This window comes from Palaemon carinicauda, chromosome 22, assembly GCF_036898095.1.
Source record: "Palaemon carinicauda isolate YSFRI2023 chromosome 22, ASM3689809v2, whole genome shotgun sequence".
Lineage (NCBI taxonomy): Eukaryota > Metazoa > Arthropoda > Malacostraca > Decapoda > Palaemonidae > Palaemon > Palaemon carinicauda.
In genome coordinates, this window is record NC_090746.1 from 46394063 (window position 1) to 46414458 (window position 20396).

General features: G+C 42.6%; 1 protein-coding gene across 1 annotated transcript in view; it reads left to right on the forward strand.

Annotated features, from left to right (window-relative positions):
* Positions 1 to 20396, forward strand: part of LOC137616420 (midasin) — an 814866-nt gene that overhangs the window by 107794 nt on the left and 686676 nt on the right. Inside the window, exon 3 of the mRNA XM_068346159.1 lies at positions 11021 to 11263. Coding sequence (XP_068202260.1) covers positions 11021 to 11263 — 243 coding nt within the window. The remainder of the gene's footprint in view (positions 1 to 11020; positions 11264 to 20396) is intronic.

A 20396-nucleotide genomic window follows, 5' to 3' on the forward strand; every position in this document is an offset into this window, starting at 1 on the left:
GGAATTCAGCCTAGACTACAGGTATTCCTGCTTAAGATGCAGTGTGGCGATCCCGCCGTGGCATCGCAGGTTTTTTCCCCAGAGAACTCTCCCTGTTTTCCTCATGGCCGCTCAGGTGCAGGCTTCCGTCTCCTTCGCCTTTTGGAGGTCTGGTCAACTCCGGTAGGCTCGGGTTCGACCTTCTTCAGCGCCGGGACAAGCTTCCGGATGCTTACCATGAGTGGGGGTTCATGGTATTTTGCTAGGAGCCTTCTCTTCTTCTGCCTCAACATCTGGAGTATCTAGCCATGATATTGAGTCAACGGCCTTACCACGTTGGAAACCCCGCTTCTCGTCCGTCCAGCGAGGTTAGGCAACGTCGGTTCTGGTCGGTACTTGGATGGGTGACCGCCTGGGGACGCCAGGTTCTGTTGCCACCTCCTCCGAGCCTTCCCTTCAGTTGACTGTGGCAAGGCTGAGGAGAGGCGCAGTACCTGTTCTCAGTCAAGCAGAGCTTTCAGCCCTACCTTGGAACGTTTCCTAGTTCTCTTTTCCTCATTGACCCGTCTAAAGTTCCGAACGGTCGCCTCAGGATAAGTTCCCTGTGAGGCGGCCCAAGTTCCGGTTGTTTCAAAGCAACGATTAACCGGACTTTCTGGCCCCTATGGGACCAGCGGAACGATTAGACCTGCAATGGGTGTTGACCTATGGAACCTCTTGATGGGAGTGGATATTCTCGTCCTTTCCCCACATTTTTGATGCTGTTCTCGGACTCGTCAAAGAAAGGGGGGGGGGGGGGGGCATGCTCCGGTCCAGGCCTATGGTCAGGACCTGAAGGATACCTCTCCATCATTCAGGCAGGCTTAGGGGCCGTAGTCTGGCCCCTCTATAGATCCTACAGCTCCTGCCGAGTCGCTCTGTGCGCGTCGACTTCATGGTTCTGGCGTGTTCTAACCAGCAGGGGACGCATTTTCACACCTTCGCATCTTGCAGTAGAGATACTGAGATGATTTGAGATACTCTCAATACCACCATCGGCTCTCTCATTCCGGGCAGAGGAATGTTCTCTCCGACTATCCGAGCGGAGCCTCGTAGAGAGTGTACCTGGGGTCTTTGGCCTTGAGTAACCAGCAAATCCTGGTCTGGGGGACCTGATCGCGACAGCTTGGAACCTCAAGCTTCCAGTGTTCTTCCCCCCAGTCTCAGACCCCGAGACTCTGGCAAGATGCATTCCGGTGATGGTGGGACAACATCGACGCCTGCGTCTTCCCTCCTTTGTTGTCTGTTGAGAATGGGTCTCAACAAGACCAGGTTGTCTGTCAACCTTTCAATGGCCCTGAGAGCTCCACTGGGACTATGCGCAGAACGGTTTCTGGACCCTCTGCTTCCCCTGACGGAACTCCCGGGGGAGCTTCTCCTACGGCACAGGCTACTCAAACAACCACACTGCAACATCTTTCACGAGCCGGGGCATCGCTTCGGCTTCATGCCTGGAGACACTACGCCTCCTCCTCAAGAAGAGACAACCCGCTACAGTCGCGGGACGGAGGTCGCGTCATCTGCGATAGTTATCTGCAGGGGTCTTCCAGGCGAAGTGGAGAGTCTTCGGTGGTTGGTGTCGTGGGAGATATACCTCTTCCCTTGAGGCCTCTTCTCCAGCAATAACGATCTTACAGTATTGCCTTTCGGCGGGAGGAAACTCCTTTCCGCTCTCAGCAATGAAGCCTGTCGCTCAGCCTTTCCCTGACCTTCAGGCTTAAAGGAATAACGTTTTCCTTCCCGCTGGACCTTTCCTCGCTCATGCGAAGCTGCGAACGTCCCTGCCCTAGTCGGAGTGAGACCTCCAACTTGGAGCATGGCTCGGACTTTTTATTCCCTTAATAGATCTTCTCAAGACCCTTTACAGGCCTCTGATCGTATTCCGTCTTGGTGCTCCTGCTCACTCTGGCCGCGGCCAGTGTGTAAGCAATCTTCTTGGTCTCGTACCACTCCGCCCTTTCTAAGGAATGGGGGAAGGCAACATTCAGGTTCGCTCCTGAGTTGTTGGCTAGACTCAGAATCTTGGGGTCCCGGCCCTTCGGTCCAATTCCTTCAAGATTTCGAGTCACCATTCTGTATCTGACGTCCCAAAACTTTCTCCTTCTTGCCAGTAAGGAATCGAGAGGTTAGCGCTGGGAACAGCTGCAGTTTGTCCTCAGTTGCAGCCGATTTTGGAGCACAAGAAGGACATGGGGGAGAGTCTCCAGTATACCTCTTCAGCTCGGCCTCAAGGACATTCATCTCGACCTGACTCCGGATTCTCCCCCGTCAGGTCGCCCTACAGCACGATGTCGGATACATCGCAACGTCCCTCGCCTTCGAGTAATACTACTCTGTGACGCAGGTGCTACAAGCTGGAGTCTGGGAGCATCTAATGACCTTCTCAGCCCGCTTCCTGCAGGACGTGACCCACAGGAGTTTCGATACGTTTTCTATCGCTCTGTGGTGGCAACACAACAGCTGGTCTAACCTCAGGCTCCTTTTTGGACAGGTAGCAGAAGGTTGAGGGCATTGTTATCAGGTTTTAGTCTGCATGAACGAAAGAAGTATGTCTGGCCCTTACTTCTTTCTTCATCATCCCCTCTACTGGGAAGCAGCATCCTGGTCTCTGCATAGCTGACCTCGAACCTCTGCAGGTAAACCATGCTTCCTTGTGTTCCGAGTATTGAGTCAATACTGTCGCGTCCCCCATACCCTGACGAGGTGGTATTGGGAACGTCCTAACCCAGAGTTCCTTCTGGAACTCCAGGTCAACTGCCTAGGACGGGTCACACTTCTTCCTTCACACACAAGCTTATGTATGCCACACGGTCTTGTGAGGTGCAGGGACTCCTTTTCTCGAGTGCGACTCACTCGGATTCCGAGTCCCCGGGTAAAGCCAAAGCCAGTATGGCTGGGGACTTTCCACCCTACCTAAGGGGTAAGTCACCCAATGTAAATAGCGTGGTTTGTATTTCGGTTACGGAACAAATGACAAATTCAAAGATAATTTGTATTTTTCCTAACCATAAAAACCTTAGCTATTTACACATATTTGCCCGCCAGCCCTGTCCCCCAAGACAAGTCCTACCTCTAAGTGAAAGTGAGCTTCACCGGTGTGTGAGGGGGGGAGGGGTAGCTAGCTATCCCTCCCCTACCCCCCTGCTAACTAGCGCGTGGGTAATACACCCTCGTTAAATTCTAATGGCTCGCCATTTCAGCTACGCTAAACCCAATGTAAATAGCTAAGGTTTGTATGGTTAGGAAAAATACAAATTATCTTCGAATTTGTCATTTTTTATTTATTTCTTTATTATTTTCTTTTTTAAATCCTTCTTTCATATTATGCAATTATGGTATTGTTATGTGTAATTATATGTAGTAATTTATTAAGAAGTTATTATAGGTTTTTGGGCTGTGGAACAAATTATACAAATTACAGTGTATTCTTATGGGAATATTTGCTCCAACATACGATTGTTTTAACATATGAAGAAGTTTCTGGGACGAAGTATATATATGATTGTCCTAACATACGAAGTAAAATTCGACCAAATTTGTCTCGACACCCGAAGTAATGCTCCAACATACGATGTAGATCTTGTTTACGCCGGTAGATGGCAGCATGTAAGAGGGACGCCATTGAGCGTCGAGTGCTCTGTTCTCTGTTCTTGTGTGTATCGTGTGGTTGTCCTCTGTTTGGTCTGTTATTAACAGTGCTTATTTTCTTCCTTTTCTCACATTTCCTTTTTGATTTCACCTATAATCATGGTGCCTAAGAAGCTAAGTTTCAGTACAGGTAGTGGTGAGAAAAGGAAGAAGACAATTCTTTCATTAGAATTGAAGCAAGAAATTATAGAAAAACATAAGCAGTGTGCATGTGAGTGATATGGCTAAACAATATGGCCGAAATAGGCCTATGATCTCGACGATCATCAAGCAGAAGGCAGCCATTAAAGCAGATAAACCATAGAAGGGGATCACCATTGTTACAAGATATCGTAGCAATACTCTGGAAGAGATAGAACGCCTTTTGTTGATAGGGATAAAGGACAAAGAGATTGTTGGCAACGATCATTTGTGAGAAGGGCCAGCGTGATGAACAGAAAGAAAGAAAAAAGTGAAGCGAAGAAAACCAAGATAGCATTAACAAGGTCTTTTAAAAAAGTCTTCTCTCTTTTTCTCTCTCTCTAAACATAGCATTAACATGTTCTTTAAATAAAATCTCTCTCTCTCTCTCTCTCTCTCTCTCTCTCTCTCTCTCTCTCTCTCTCTCTCTCGTTCTTCTTCGCTGTTATAGTGTTAGAGACGTCTTATTTTTTTTCCGAGAGAGAGAGAGAGAGAGAGATTAAACAAAAATGTGTTTACAGTACATATGATTTTTAACAGCGTCAACAAGTTGAAAAAGTTAAATGTAACTAAGAAAGTAATAACAGCTAATTTGAATTCCTTTATTAACTAACAAAAATACTGTATTGATTCAAACACACTCGTGTGCGAATGCACAAACACACACACACAGGTGCAAAAATTGCTACGCAATAAGAGACAGCCAATCATGGAGGAGGTAGAGATGGTGACTGCGATAACGTGCCGTAACTCGGCACTGAAAGTGATGAAAATTAAAAATCAAAAGAAAAAAAAATGTAAAAAATATGATATATATAAAAAAAAAAAAAATTAAGCCAAGTTAGATTAAAATTTCCGTAGTGTAAGTTACGGTATGTTATCGCAGTCACCATCTCTACCTCCTCGCCGATCGTGTCTCCTCCTGCGAATGTGTGTGTTTGCGCATACGCACACGAGTCTGTTTGTATCAATATTTGTTTTAGTTAATAAAGGAATTCAGATTCGCTGGTATTGTTTTTTTAGTTACATTTAATTGTCTTTCAACTCGTTGACGCTGTTAAAAATCATATGTACTCTAAACACATTTTTGTTTAATCTCTCTCTCTCTCTCTCTCTCTCTCTCTCTCTCTCTCTCTCTCTCTCTCTCTCTCTCTCTCTCTCTCTCACAGAAAAAATTAATAGACGTCTCTAACACTAACAGTGAAGAAGAACGAGAGAGAGAGAGTATTTATTTAAAGAACATGTTGACACCATGTCTACCTTCTCGCCGATCGTCCGTCTCCTCCTGGCGTAGCAAATCCTACACCTGCGTTGGCCTGTCTCTAAGGTAAAGTGACAATTAAACACATTTTATTTATTATTTCTTTATAATTATCTTTTTTACATGCTTCTTTCATTTTATGCAGTTATGTTATTGTTATGTGTAATTATATGTAGTAATTTATTAAGGAGTTATTATAGGTTTTTGGGGTGTGGAACGAATTATACAAATTATAGTGTATTCTTATGGGAATATTTTTTTAACATACGAAGCAGTTTCTGGAACGAATTAAGATCGTGTGTAGAGGTACCACTGTATATATATACAGTATATATATATTTATACATATATAAGTATGTTTATATATATGTTTATATATATATATATATATATATATATATATATATATATATATATATATATATATATATATATATATACAGATGCTCCCCTACTTACGAACATTCGAGTTACGAACAACGGTACATACGAACACAAATTGAAGGAAGTCCAAACATGTTCGTAAACATCCGTAGATTTCATTTCAAGTTAAATTCTCTCTCTCTCTCTCTCTCTCTCTCTCTCTCTCTCTCTCTCTCTCTCTCTCCGTATTTTGATTTTTAATGCAGTTAAATCTTCACATTTCTTTGAAAATTATTAAAAAAATTTTATATCCTTATTCGATGTTTCAATTAAGGGAATAGTAACGGATCGGAAGAAAACCACTTGATTTGACTCTCGCCTTCCGTCAGAAGAAATATAACGTCATCAGACTTTTGGCATTTTTTTTTTTTATTTCTTAACATATTAGAAATATCTTCAAGATGAATATTACATCAGCGCCAATATGTTACAGAAAATCAGTTTCCCTACAGTTCTTATTATTAGGTATCATGCGAAATCATTGTAGCTCTTTCTGTGTGTGTGTGTGTGTGCTCGCTCTGTCAATCGCATACGGGTAGTTAATTCTAAAGCTTCATACAGTATTCAATTTTTCGTTCAATATTAAGCCTTCATATTTCATTAGACATTATTGTGTTTAATTGTGGTTTATTAAAGCACGTTCATATTTTTTTTTTTAATTTCTTGAGCATTTCAATAATCAACAATTACTTTTGATTTACTTTTGGTTGGGAGATCAGCTGATCTCAAGGTGACGCTGCAGTATTACGATTATGCGCACATATAGTACGAATAACACTGATTTATATAATTTTCTTGATATTCGAAATCTCTTCATAGTGAATATTACAACAGCGCTAATATATTATAGGGTATCACATTTTCCATACAGTTCGTTGATAGACCTTATTATTAGTTATAAACGGAATACGCAACCCCCCCCCCCTCTCTCTCTCTCTCTCTCTCTCTCTCTCTCTCTCTCTCTCTCTCTCTCTCTCCGTATTTTGATTTTTAATGCAGTTAAGTCTTCATATTTCTTTGAAAATATTAAAAAATTCTTTATATCCTTATTCGATGTTTCGATTATGGGAATAGTAACGGATCGGAAGAAAATCACTTGATTTGCCTCTCGCCTTCCGCCAGAAGAAATATAACATCAGACTTTTTTTTTTCTTAACTTTACGGTAAGTTGTAGGCTACTAATCTCATAACTAATGATACAGACCACTAAAACACTTGATATCGTTACTCGGTGTTTCGATTATGAGAATTCTGTAATAAGATTACTCGGCAACATAATGAAAGGAAATCATTCGGTTTGTCAGCGCTCTTCCGCCAAATACATGACGTCACAAGATACGTGATGTATACTCTACAAAGAATGATTCCGTCGGTCAAAATTGAAATAAAACAATTCAGTAAACTAACCTCTCTCTCTCTCTCTCTCTCTCTCTCTCTCTCTCTCTCTCTCTCTCTCTCTCTCTCTCTAACATACGTAGTACAGTACTGTACGTATTCTCTCCATTTTATTAAATGTTTTTTTCAGTACAAACCAATACAGGTTACTTATACAAGCCTTAAACATACTTAAACATACTTATATAAACCTTCAATATACTTATACAGTACTGTATATGCCTTAAACATAAATTATAATACAAAATATGGCACTGAAGCAACTTACGAACAGTTTGAACTTACGAACGATCGTTCGGAACGTAACTCGTTCGTAAGTTGGGGAGCGTCTGTATATATATATATATATATATATATATATATATATATATATATATATATATATTTGTTCCAACACGGAGTACTTACCTCAAACTACTTTCTTAGGAGTATCTGGGATCTCCTCCCTAACCGATCAAGAATTTTGTGTAGTTTCCCCTATCTCCGTTTTCCCTTGTCGGGTCCCTCTGTGGCGGATGGATACTCGCCCTGAGGCAACCCATGGTCAGCGTGCGAGAGTGCGCTGCTAGGTCTGAGTCGTCAGTAAGCGTCTGGTCGCGGCGTAGATCACATCCCGTCCGACCCACCATTGTGTACCACGTGTTTCCCTTTGTGTTTCCCCATTCTTTCCTTGTGTTACTTGTGTTGCTTGTGTGTTCTTATTCCCTTATGGAATCTCAACGGCGTTGTCCCGGGCCCAAGGCTGGTAAGTCTTACGGGGCCTGGCTGTCCAAGCCTAATGTCGACCCGCACACGTTGTGCTCCTCGTGTAGAGGCAATAAGTGCTCCCCTGCCTCCACGTACCTGGGGTGTGAGTTCTGGCCTGAGTGTCAGTGTTCCTTGTTCGTCACGAAGAAGAAGAAGGCGGGCATCAGCTTGCCCTTGACGTCACCTTCAGCTCCTTCGGAGAGAGGTTTTCTTTCCCCTTCCCCTACCCAGGGTAGGGGACGAGGTATGTCCGTTACGGGGAAACTGCCCATTGCCGTTCCCCATGAGTCTGGTATCGGGGATGCTAACTGTGAGGTACCTACGCAGACGATTGGGGGTCTGCTAGTGTGGCGGAAGTGTTGTGTACCGTAGACGAGGTTCTGGTGCTCGCAGGACCCGTCTCCAGTGAAGACCTGGGGGGGGGAGAGGCCTGAAACAGCTCCTACCCCCCCCCCCCCACATCGTGGCAGTGTTTTACAGGTACAGCTGTCTCCAGGTGTGGGCGAGACAAAGAAAGGAGGACCATGTGCTCTTCAGACCCCGACTCCATTGTGTGGACGGCGCCAAGGATGCCCTTCAGGTCCCCCATACGGCTAGAAGAGGAGTTTGAGGGCTGGTTTGCCTCTCAAGGTGCACTACGCACACCCCCGTTGCCCTCAGCGTCGCTTCCGTCAGATTTCATGCAGCCCGTCACCCCGGTGGCAAGATCACGGGCCCCTAGAATAGCAGCAGATTATACGGAGGAGACCGACAGCTCCTCCTCCTCGTCATCTTCCTCGGACAGTTCCTCGTCCTACAGCTCGTCTTCGTCGGAGGATTCCAGCGGCCGGGAGGCGAGAAGGAAAAGGAAGAGATCCAAAAGGAGGAAGGTGAGCTCGTACGCAGGCCCTTCGAAGAAGAAGGCCAAGACCACGAGAAGGAGGATTAAGAAGAAGAATTCGTCCAGGAGGAAGTACATTAGGGTAGCTTTTCCCCCTTGCGGGTCAAGCAGGGCTCCTGCTGCTCCAGTGCCTGCCTCGGTGGCCGCTGGAGCCGCTCTCGCGCCCTTGCTCAGTATCTCTCTGGCTCCGTCCGCCCGTCGGATGCAGCCGTTGGCACACTTTTCCTTGCCTTTGCCCGGCAAGTCACCTGTTCCATCTGTCCTTTGTCTCACCGGCTCCGTCTAAGCTATGGATGCAGCCGCTGGCACAACTAGAGAGTGGTGCTCCACGGATCTGCCCGGGAGGAGGTAGACCCATGACGGCTACCTCCACCCCGGGGGCTCCATCCGTGACGGAGGCAGCCGCTCCATTAACCCGGCAGGAAGGAAGGGATACGTCCAACCCATGGATCCATCCGTAATCGAAGATGCAGCCGACACTGAGGATCTGGGGGTAGAGGGCTTGTTGGACACCGGCGAGTGTTCCCCAGATGAGGTGTCCCCTACAGGAAGGTCCTAGCTCTGATACGACACCATCACAGTCTAGACGAGCCGCAACCTTCGTCAGAGCAGGCTTGGCTTTCGAGTCTGGGGAGGATGGTGGACAATCCGGTGCAACAGAAGCCATCCTTGACCCTACCCCTAGCACCCGACATAGCCCTGGCCATGGACCATGGCGACCGGTTCGTAGCAGGACATAACTCCCTAAGAGCCGAAGGGTCCTTCAAGCTCCTGCCTGGACTAAGGACCCAGAAAAAGTTCTATGTGCCGGAGGGTCGTCATTCAGGGCCCCGTACCTTAGAGGAAGCCGCCGCAACCTTAAGCCAGGGAAATATGGATGAGAGGAGACTTACGGCCCCAGTGGTCTTCTCTCAAGCGGAGGCCGCCATGATGGAGGACACATCCCAGGATATTGTTAATGTGACCTCCTGGCTGGACTGGTGGGCGTGCACCCTAGCAGTGTTCCAAGTAGCTCACAACCTATCAGTGCCGGAGAAAGAACCAAGCCCTACTGTAGGAACTTATCCGTTTGGGGGGGGGGAAGCGATGAAATTCCTCACTTTCCAGTCACTGACCCAGACGGCAAACTGGGTTTTGAGAAGGAGGGATACAGTCCTGAACAGGCTTCCCCGTTGACTCCAACCCACAGGAGGTTGTTGTCGTTTGGTTTTCTGAGGTCTTGAGCCAAGTAACGATGGCCAAGTGAGTACCTTTGTAGGATGTGTAACATTGTTTATAGTGTTGCCCCACATTGGTATTCAGGGTTGGTGGCTAATCCTCATATGTGCTAGTTATCTCCAGTTTTGCCCATGTTACCCTTGCTCTGTTTAGGTTTACTCAGTCCTTTCTGGTGAGGGTTTTTCCGTTTGGTAGGCCTTCGTTTGGGTTAGTCATCCTTAAGGATGGAAAATCTCCATTGCTTGGGTTCAAGAGTTAGTGGCCAGGATCTCGGACCCAGGTTGCCACAATTTCAGCCCTTTTTTTTAGCTCTTCCTTACCAAGGCAATGAATGTTGACTAGAATGGCTTCTTGGTTGGGGGTTGCCAGGGACAAGATATCCCTGCCTTCAGTACAGAAAGGATAAGAAATATATCTTATGGCCCTGTTCTTTCTGGCTTCATTCAACAATCAGACACAAGCTCTCATAAAGGGATGAGATGGCCACCACGGTTTCATTTTCACAAAGCCGGAATATCGTATCCACTCGAGCCTCTCGTAAGAACTTGTCAGGGAGTTCGTCAATGACCTTAGATGTCAGGATGCCTGAAAACCTTAAACCCTTGTCAGGGAGTTGAGTATTGAAAGGAGGTGTCAGACCACTACATACGGGAATGCATCCACAAGTCACTGGACACCTTTACCAAAGGACCTGTGGTGGTTGCTACTACCTTGAGTTGGGGCTCTTATAGTGGCAATCCCCTGTCTGGAGGGTTTGTAGGGAATTTTTTTCTGTTTTAGCATATTCAAATCTTGCGCTTTGTAGATATAAGCACTATGGCCTGAGGGTAAATTAATGGCGAGTATGGCCATATATCTCTCAATGTTATTAGCATTTATAGCTTTCAGCCTATTGCATTGCAAAGTTTATGGGAAGTTCTATGTTATAGTTGAAATTTAGTTCTTCCAATGTTACTTTCATTAGAACAGACCATTGTGGTCTTCAAAATCAAGGTATTTAGCTATGTAGTTTAGTTTAATTTTTAGAACTACGGTAAGACAAATACAGTACAGTAGACCAAAGAACAATTCTACAATGCTAAAAAAGGGGTTTTGTCTGGATCTCAATATTTTAACATACCCTTTGTTAAAATTCTGAGTTGTAATTTATTAGATAAAGTGTAGATTCTTATTCATGGAGTTTGCATTCTGAATAATTCATTATTTTATGTATACTATAGTTTAAGGAGAATATTTTTCTTGATTTCTAGATTTGCTCTGAAATATTTCCAAAAAGCAGCACCTCCATATGAGAAAAAATCAGTTAAACCAGTTGAGCCTGAGCCAAGCCCCAAAAGAAGGAAGAAACAGAAATCAAATTATACTCTCACAGAACGAGACATTATTCGTGCTACATATGATTTACTCTCTCAGATGGGAAATGAGTTGATTCATGTCTGGAAGTGGTCAGATTTGCTAGATTATGTGACCCATGGCACAGAGGAGTTGCAATGGTAAGTGATATTTTACTGCCCTTATGATATAAGAGGATTAAATATTTAATTTTTTGTTAATGTCCTTTTTGCTTTATTTGTTCCTACATGAATTCAAACCTTCGCCCTTTAAGAGAAACATAACCAGTGAAGCTGGAATGTTTAACAATGTAATTATAACTCCCCATCAGTCAGACATTCACTCTTGTCTTTGGCTGCAAGCAGTACACATTTACTTTTGCTGCTTCTCAATGTTTGGCTGTTTTAATTTATTGCTTTCTCTTTCCAGAATATATGGATGAGTGTACAGACATGCTGTTGTGTTCAGGTAAACTTGGGTAAATTAATTGAAGATTTCAAGGATATGCAGTAGTTTCAGATAAAGCTGCAAACCTGCCATTAATCAAATTAGCTTTTTTATGGGGGCCATGAGTGTTTGCAGTCATATCCTCTCTATGTATAGCTGTATGATGACAATGTCAACCTGAACATATGTTGATCTTCCCTAGCTATCCATTTATGCTTAAGAAAGTTTCTTGCCTCCATGAGGACTTCTGAGATTGCCCCTATAGTGCCTACTAGTATTGTTTCTTTCTTTGCGAGAGCATCGTTGTTGCGCAAAACCTCAACCCCGAAGAAAGCTGGCAAGAAGAAATATGTGGAGACCTAGTTCTACATCTTCCTCTGCCTCATCTTTGTTAGGTTCTTCACAAGTTTCTACTTTCAGAAGTAGTACTGTAGTTATTATAGAAGTAGTCCAGGAAGATCGATCGACAGGAGTTGCGTGAGACTGACCGATCTCTCCCCACTTGCCTGGGAGACTCTTCAGAAGCTTCTATTTTAAGTAGTAGTAGTTATTATTGAAGTCCAGAAAGACCGATCGACAGGAGTTGCGTGAGACTGACCGATCTCTCCCCACTAGCCTGTGAGAGACAGTGCAGTACCAAGAAGCAATCCAGAACTGGAAGCATGTCAATACTATGCTCTTGCTTTACCGGTGCTCAGTCTCATTCCGGACTTAGCACAACAACTGTTGGTCAGGCTGAAGGGCTGTGCTCTTCTTCCCTTACAAAGAGAAAAGTTGCCACTGAACAATTACAGTGCAGTAAGAAGAATTGTTTGGTAATCTGTGTTGTCAGGTGTATGAGGACAGAAGAGTATGTGTAAGGAATAGGCCAGACTATTCGGTGTATACGTTAGGCAAAGGGAAAATGAACCGTAACCAGAGAGAAGGATCCAATGTACAGTACTACTGTCTGGCCAGTCAAAGGACCCCATAACTCTCTAGCGGTAGTATCTCAATGGGTGGCTGGTGCCCTGGCCAACCTACTACCTACATAAGGATATAGGTTCTTATGTGATCGGTTACCAGTTACACTTGTGATGGGCTTTTCCTAATACACAAGACATCTCCATGCTCTCAGACCATTAGGTGTCGTCATCTAGGTTTCTCTACAGGAGTAGGTTCTCTGATATTTCTCAGGAAATATATATACCAGGCAGATTTTGGTTTGTAAGGACTTCCTTCTCCCAAAGGCGCGTCTCTTGCTAAAACGACCATGGTCTGTATTCATGTAGGGATGAATTTCAAATTTTTATTTTTCTTATCTTTATAAACCTGAAGTTAGTTACACCACCTCCCTCAGCCTCCCCGCAAGTCCGAGGCCTAATTAAAAGTGAGCGTCTAGCTGACTGACAGACGGGCGGGGCTTATCTGCCACTCACTAATAATTGTATCTGCCTTGTTAGATTTTTAACAGCTGTCCCAGCTTTGCTGAAATCATACTGTATTTATATTAAATGAGTCAGATTTTTACAGTAAGGAAAATACAAATAAATTTCGTTAAAATTGTGATTTGGGACTTATTCTTACTTTCTCTTTAGATATTTTTACAATATTTTAGATATCTCAAGCATTATTTTCCTCATAACTGTACTTTTACTAAGCTAAATTTTTTTTACAACTTTGAAACTTATCAAGAACTGTTTTGAATGCAATTTCTGAATATAACTTAGTAGTCATGTCATATCTTTTTTTATTAGCTTGTGATAGTCTTAATGCAATAGTAAGTCTCATTAACTAGGGGCTATATATTCAGGGGATGTATGAATCAGATTTTTACAATTAGGCAGATATGTGAGAAATATTTAGCAAAAGGTAAGGATGTGTATGTTGCGTTTATGGATCTGGAAAAAGCGCATGATGGAGTTGATAGGGAAGCGAAGTTGAATGTGATGAGGTTATATGGAATTGGTGGAAGGTTGTTGCAAACAGTGAAAAGATCCTAAAAAGGTAGTAAAGCATGTGTTAGGATAGGAAATGAAGTGAGTAATTGGTTTCTGGTGAGAGTGGGGCTGAGACAGGGATGTGTGATGTCGCCATGGATAAACGTTTCAACTTGTATGTTGATGGAGTGGTGAGAGAGGTGAATGCTCGAGTTCTTGGACGAGGATTGAAACTGTTAGACGAGAAAGATCATGAATGGGAGGTAAATCAGTTATTTTCGAATGATACTGTACTGGTTGCAGACTGGGAAGAGAAACTTGGCCAATTAGTGGCAGAATTTAGAAGGGTACGTGAGAGTAGGAAGTTGAGAGTTATTATGGGCAAGAGTAAGGTTATGAGATGTACGAAAAGGGAAGGTGGTGTGAGGTTGAATTTCATGTTGAGTGGAGTGTTATTTTAGGAGGTGTATCAGTTTAAGTACTTGGTGTCTGTTGTTGCAGCAAATGGTGGAGTGGAAGCAGATATACGTCAGAGAGTGAATGAAGGATGCAAAGTGGTGGGGTCAGTGAAGGGATAGGTAAAGAATAGAGGGTTTGGCATGAATGTAAAGAGAGTTCTGTATGAGAAAGTGGTTGTACCAACTGTGATGTATGGATTGGAGTTGTGGGGAAGGAAAGTGACTGAGAGACAGAAATTGAATGTGTTTGAGATGAAGTGTCTAAGGAGTATGGCTGGTGTATCTCGAGTAGATGGGTTTAGGAACGAAGCAGTGAGAGTGAGAACGGGTGTAAGAAATGAGTTAGCAACTAGAGTTGATATGATTGTGTTGAGGTAGTTTGGCCATGTTGAGAGAATGGAAAATGACTGACTGCTAAAGAAGGTGATGAATGCAAGAGTTGATTGGAGAAGTACAAGAGAAAGGCCAAGGTTTGGGTGAATGGATGGAGTGAAGAAAGCTCTGGGTGATAGTAAGATAGATGTGAGAGAGGCAAGAGAGTGCGCTAGAAATAGGAACGAATGGCGAGCGATTTTGACGCAGTTCCAGTAGGCTCTGCTGCTTCCTCTCAGTTGAGTCCCTTGTCAGGCTGGGAGGAACGTAGAGAGGAAAGGTCCCCTTATTTCATTTTTTTCTATGTTGGCTACCCCCAAAATTGGGGGAAGTGCCTTGGTATATGTATGTATGTATGTATGTATGTATATATCTTCAGTAGGTCACACATGCCTCTTAATTCTGTAGGTTACACATGGCTCTTTTATCAGTAGGTTGCTGCATCCCCTTTGTTTTATTATTTTTTCCGCAGATGCTGTTGGAATGTGTTTTTGTGCCCCTGCCTCAAACTTTATTTCATATATGTACAGAACTGGTTTTCATGTTAAGTCTTGCTCCATCTGTTGCTATTCTATTTGAAAATTGTCCTTTTCCAAGTGTGGCCATTCTTTCAAAATAATTATCTACTTCTATACTTTGGCCTGAAAAAGAATGTAAACAGAATTTTTATATTAATGTTCTACAAGTCTGAGACTAATTGTCATACCCTAGTAAACCAGCGGATGTGATTTCAATTACTGTATACAGTATTGTGCTAGTATAGGAAGTAATAATAGTTATTATATGAATAACCAAATTTGCAGGCAGTGCTAAGGAATTTTGGTAATATGCCTAATTTCAAATTCCAGAAACTAAATATAAAAAATAAATGATATAGTACAGTAGTATATTAAATTTGTTGGAAATCATGATGTTTGGATATTGACTGTAAATATTGTTTTCCCTCTTCTGTTGACCTGGCTGACTTAAGTCTTTTTATCGTTTGTTTATGGGATATCTGTTTTGACGTTAATAGTTTATATATGACATATCTGTATTGACATTGTTGCGGTTTTTAGAATGATTTATTGTTAATTTGTTCTCGTCACTTATTCATTTCCTTATTTCCTTTCCTCATTTCCTTTCCTCACTAGGCTATTTTTCCCTATTGGAGCCCTTGGGCTTATAGCATCTTGCTTTTCTGATTAGGGTTGTAGCTTGGCTAGTAATAATAATAATAATATTTCGGGAGTAAACCATCTTTTAAGCAGGTTTTATTGAAAGTGATTGCTGCCTCAGTGGCGTTAATTTTGTAATTAACTTTTTCTTTTGTTCTTGTTATCTTTTTCTCTTCATTTGTACAATCTGCCAGTAACTGGGAAAGGGACATATCAATAGGAAGGTTATGAAGACCATATCATTCACAATTAGTCTTTAATATATCACAACACATTATAAAAGTACAGATAATATGTACAAAGTATGAAACACTATCACAATGTTAAGTGTGCACTAAGTAATGGTCACTTTTGTACAAAAAATTATAAATTACGTGGAGTTTAATTTAACACATCCTTCGACTCAACCCCTTTCACTACACATAAGGGCCATATATATATTCAGAAAGATGGCGTCGCTATGGGGTCCCCTTTAGGCGTCCTCTTTGCTAATTTTTATATGGGAGTAGTCGAGGAGAGAGTTTCTCAAAAAATCAGCAAACCAGACCTCTATGTGCGCTACATTGACGATACTTTCATAAAAACGGCCAATCAGGAGAGCATAGAAGAACTGCGCCGCATTTTCGAGGAATGCAGCTAGCTCAGGTTCACCCTCGAGCACAGCCTCCAAGGACGTCTCCCCTTTCTTGATGTCCTTGTAGAAACAAGCAATAATAGCTTTAATACCTCGGTGTACGTAAAACCAACAAATCTTGGCCTATGTCTGAATGGTGACAGCGAGTGCCCTAGTCGGTATAAAACTGCCACCATTATGGCTTTTATTCGGAGAGCCATTTCTCACTGTTCTTCGTGGAGAGGCACCCACGAGGAACTTGACAGAATTAGTAAAATTCTGGTGAATAATGGCCTCACGAATAAGGACATTAATCGGCAGATCAAAAAAAAGAAATCGAAAAATGGTACCAGAATGAAGGCCCTGATGATATTAACACACCAGCAAAAATAAATCTATACTATAAAGGCATTATGAGCGTAAACTATAAAGAAGAAGAAAAGACTATGAAAAATATAATAAAAAACAACGTTTTTGCCACGGCAGAGGATACTGAAATCAACCTTATAATTTATTACCAACTAGCAAAAACACGAGACTTGATAATGAAAAACAACCCTGCCCCTGCCATGCAAGATGACTTGAAAAAGACGAACGTAGTGTACCGATATAAATGCCCTGTCCAGGAATGTCCTGGCACCTACATCGGGATGATGACGATGCGTCTTTCTAAGAGATTATCTTGCCACGTGCAACAGGGTGCAATAAAAATGGATTGCCTCCAAAAACATAATTTCAAGATAACAAGGGAGCATATAGTGAAAAATGTAACCATCATCGGCCGTGCCCCTGACAGCAGACGTCTCCGGATAATGGAAGCTCTTTTGATTTAACAACAAAGACCTAACCTCAACACCACGCAAGAAGGGACCTTATTGCCAACATGTATAAGGTCCACCACCAACAATAGTCCAGGCAATAACAACTATGACAGGACTGATATAGCCGAAGGTCAAAACAGGGATTATCTCCTGACAGAACCAGAGTCAATAATCCCACCAAACATGCCGGCTAGGCAGAGGCCACTACCTCCTAGGATTAATGGTCTCCACCTTAGGGCAGCTCTTGACCACTAAAGATGGAATGTTGAAGTAGGACTCCGTATATAAGCCATCAAAACAACACCTGCATTTCAATTCACTCTTGACAATGAGCAGAAAATCTTCTCACTGCTCGAAACCGATTGAGTCGAAGGATGTGTTAAATTTAACTCCGTAATTTATCATTTTTTGTACAAAAGTGACCATTACTTTGTGCACACTAACATTGTGATAGTGTTTCATACTTTGTACATATTATCTGTACTTTTATAATGTGTTGTGATATATTAATGACTAATTGTGAATGATATGGTCTTCATCACCTTCCTATTGATATGTCCCTTTCCTATTGATATGTCCCTTTCCCAGTTACTGGCGGATTGTACAAATGAAGAGAAAAAGATAATAAGAACAATAGAAAAGTTAATTACAAAATTAACGCCACTGAGGCAGCAATCACTTTCAATGATAATAATAATAATAATTCATTTTCTGTCTAGTAAAAGGTTGCCATAAAAAACCATTAGTATTACGGTGGCACATATTTTGCTGTTGATAATCCTAGAAATATGACACACTTATAACAGAGTATGTATTTTTCCTAACATACAAACCCAAATTCTTTTTTACAGGAGATACTTTAGCATGAGCTGGAAAATATGGCAGAAATACCTTAACAAGGTCGTTAACAACCGGGCAGGTAGTTATCCACCTGTTAGCGGTGGGGGACTGCCGGTTGGTAGCTACTGTTTACCTGCAATCGGATTCTAGCTAGGACTATTCTAGGGGTCGGTGAGGGAGGGAAGATTTTTTTAAAGAATTCAGGTTTGTATGTTGGGAAAAATATAAACTCTGTTATAAGTTTTCATTTGTTCCTACACTTGCTACAAACCCTCATTCTTTACTATAGGAGACTTAGTCGTGAGGCTAGGGTGACCAAGGAGTTCCCTATTCCTAGGGAAGATAGTTCTCAGACTAGACTCTTGAAGAAAAAATCTCCCGTTAATCTTCTTTCTTTGTAGATCCCCATAATCTTAGCACAACTGAAAGTTTGTAGCTTCGTGGAAACAAATGTTTCAGGATGAAGTGGGTCAGGAACATTCGACTCGAACCCTTTTATTCTTAGGATTCCCCGACATTGAAAAGGGGAAACCTCGTGACTATGAGTATAACTTATACCCTGTGAGAGGAATCAGATAAGTTTCATACCTTATTTCCATTGGTGAGTCCAGCCGAAACTGGCTGCAGACTAGGATACCCAGATGGGAGGGAGAAGGAAACGAAGAAGATAGATGGATGTCCTTTTTAAAACCTAGTGTAACACAGAATCCTCAACCAATGGCTACTGTCCCCTGAAAGGGTGTAAGGTAGCTACAGCACCTGTTGACCTGCCACAATAGGCCCTATAGAAAAGGTGTCTAGGGACTTATGTGTCACATCGCCAAATAATGAGTGGTGAATGTAGATTGGCGTTTCCAGACCCCAGCTCTTAAGACTTGGGGACTGAGAAGTTTCTCTTAAATGCCAGTGAGGCAGCCACTCCCAGAACTTGATGGGCTTTGGGTTGTGCTGCCTCAGGGTCTCCTTGAATGGCTCTTTCAATAACTTTCTTGAGCCAGAAAGAGATGGTGTTGCGAGAGATTCTCTTCTTTACCTTGTTGTTACTGAGGAAGAGATGACGGAGGCGTGGTCTGAAAGGTCTGGTGCGGTTCAGGTATTTCCTTAGCGCCCTGACTGGGCACAGTAACAATTGGTCTGTATCCTGTGTTACCTTATTGAGGCTGGAAAATTGAAATTCTCGAAACCTCATCGACCGATGAAGGATTCTGAGTTTTGGCCACAAAGCCTGGAATGAAGTTGGGAGGGACTTCCCCCCATCCTCTAAAATGGGTAAGACAGACCATGTGGTTCACTGACCCTTCTGACCGAGGCCAGAGCTACTAGGAAGACAGTCGTAAGGGTCAGAAAGTAGTCAGAGGTCCTATTTAAGGGCTCATAAGGTGGACCCTTCAAGGAACGTAAGACCAGGGACACGTCCCAATTTGGTGGTCTAATCTCAACTGGGGGGCAAGATCTCTCAAAACCTCGAATCAACAAGGTGATATCTTTTGAGGTGGAAAGGTCAACCACTCTCAGTCTACAGATGAGGCTCAAGGTTGAGCGATAGCCGTTAATCGCAGAGACTGAGAGGAGCTTTTCCTCCCTGAGGTACAAAAGGAAATCTGCCACTAAAGGTAGAGAGGGATCGAGTGGAGACATGCCTCGCCCTCTACACCAAGCTGCAAACAGTCTCCATCTTGCTTGGTAATTTTAAGCTTTCTTACAAGTAGCGTAGAAACTTAATTTCAACAATTCCGTTTCATTTAACGTGATTGTTCCAAGATGGCAGATCTTGTTTACAACCCAAACAAGAGGGTTTTTATTGTTTTTTTTTTTACTGTATGTAACTTACTGCGTGTTATTTCATTAATTAACTATGTAGTTTTATTCGTAATTTCACCGTTTGACACTTATAAACACGACATTGATTTAATCTTTATCCTCTGCGTTGGGAAAATTTGGTGTTTGCCCTCTTTGCGAGGAGATTTAACTTGATCCTCTGCATGGGAAAAATTGGTTCGTTCTCTGTGTGAGGAAAATTGTTATCCTTTTCTTAAGGAGATTTTTGTCTATCCTCTGTGTGAGGAGATTTTTGGGATTGTCCTCTGTGAGAGAAGATTTAACTTTGTCCCCTGCGTGGGGAAAATTGGTGAGTCCTTTGCAAAAAGAAACTTTGTCTAGCTTCAACGAGAAGCAATGCTTGTCCTCTGCGTGAGGAGATTTTTTGTGTTACTTCCTCATGAAGGAATCTATCGATCTTTGCCGTTTGTAAGTGTTAGTTCATTTGTTGTTTTCATAAGATGATTTTGTTTTTAGTCCTTTTTTTAGAGTTTTTATTTTACCTTCCCGTGTGAGAAATTTTATATTTGTTTACCCTCTACTTATTCTAATGGTTCGGCGGTCTCCAAAGTGCGCTCATAACTGTGAAACTGACACAACAACAGCGTCAGCCTTGACCTGTTATTTCAACTTTTAACTTGACTTTTTTACATTCATACGCCCATGCGCTTTCTAACATGTTTTGCTTCTTGTAAGTAATTCAATTCAGTCAGTCATTGCCGCACGGTTATGTAATTCAGTTTAGTAAAGTTTTTGACGTCACGTGACCGAGCATCGTCTGCTAGCAGTCCGGTCTGTTTTAATTTCTGAGTACATTTGTTTCATCATTTAACCATTCTTTTCCAATTA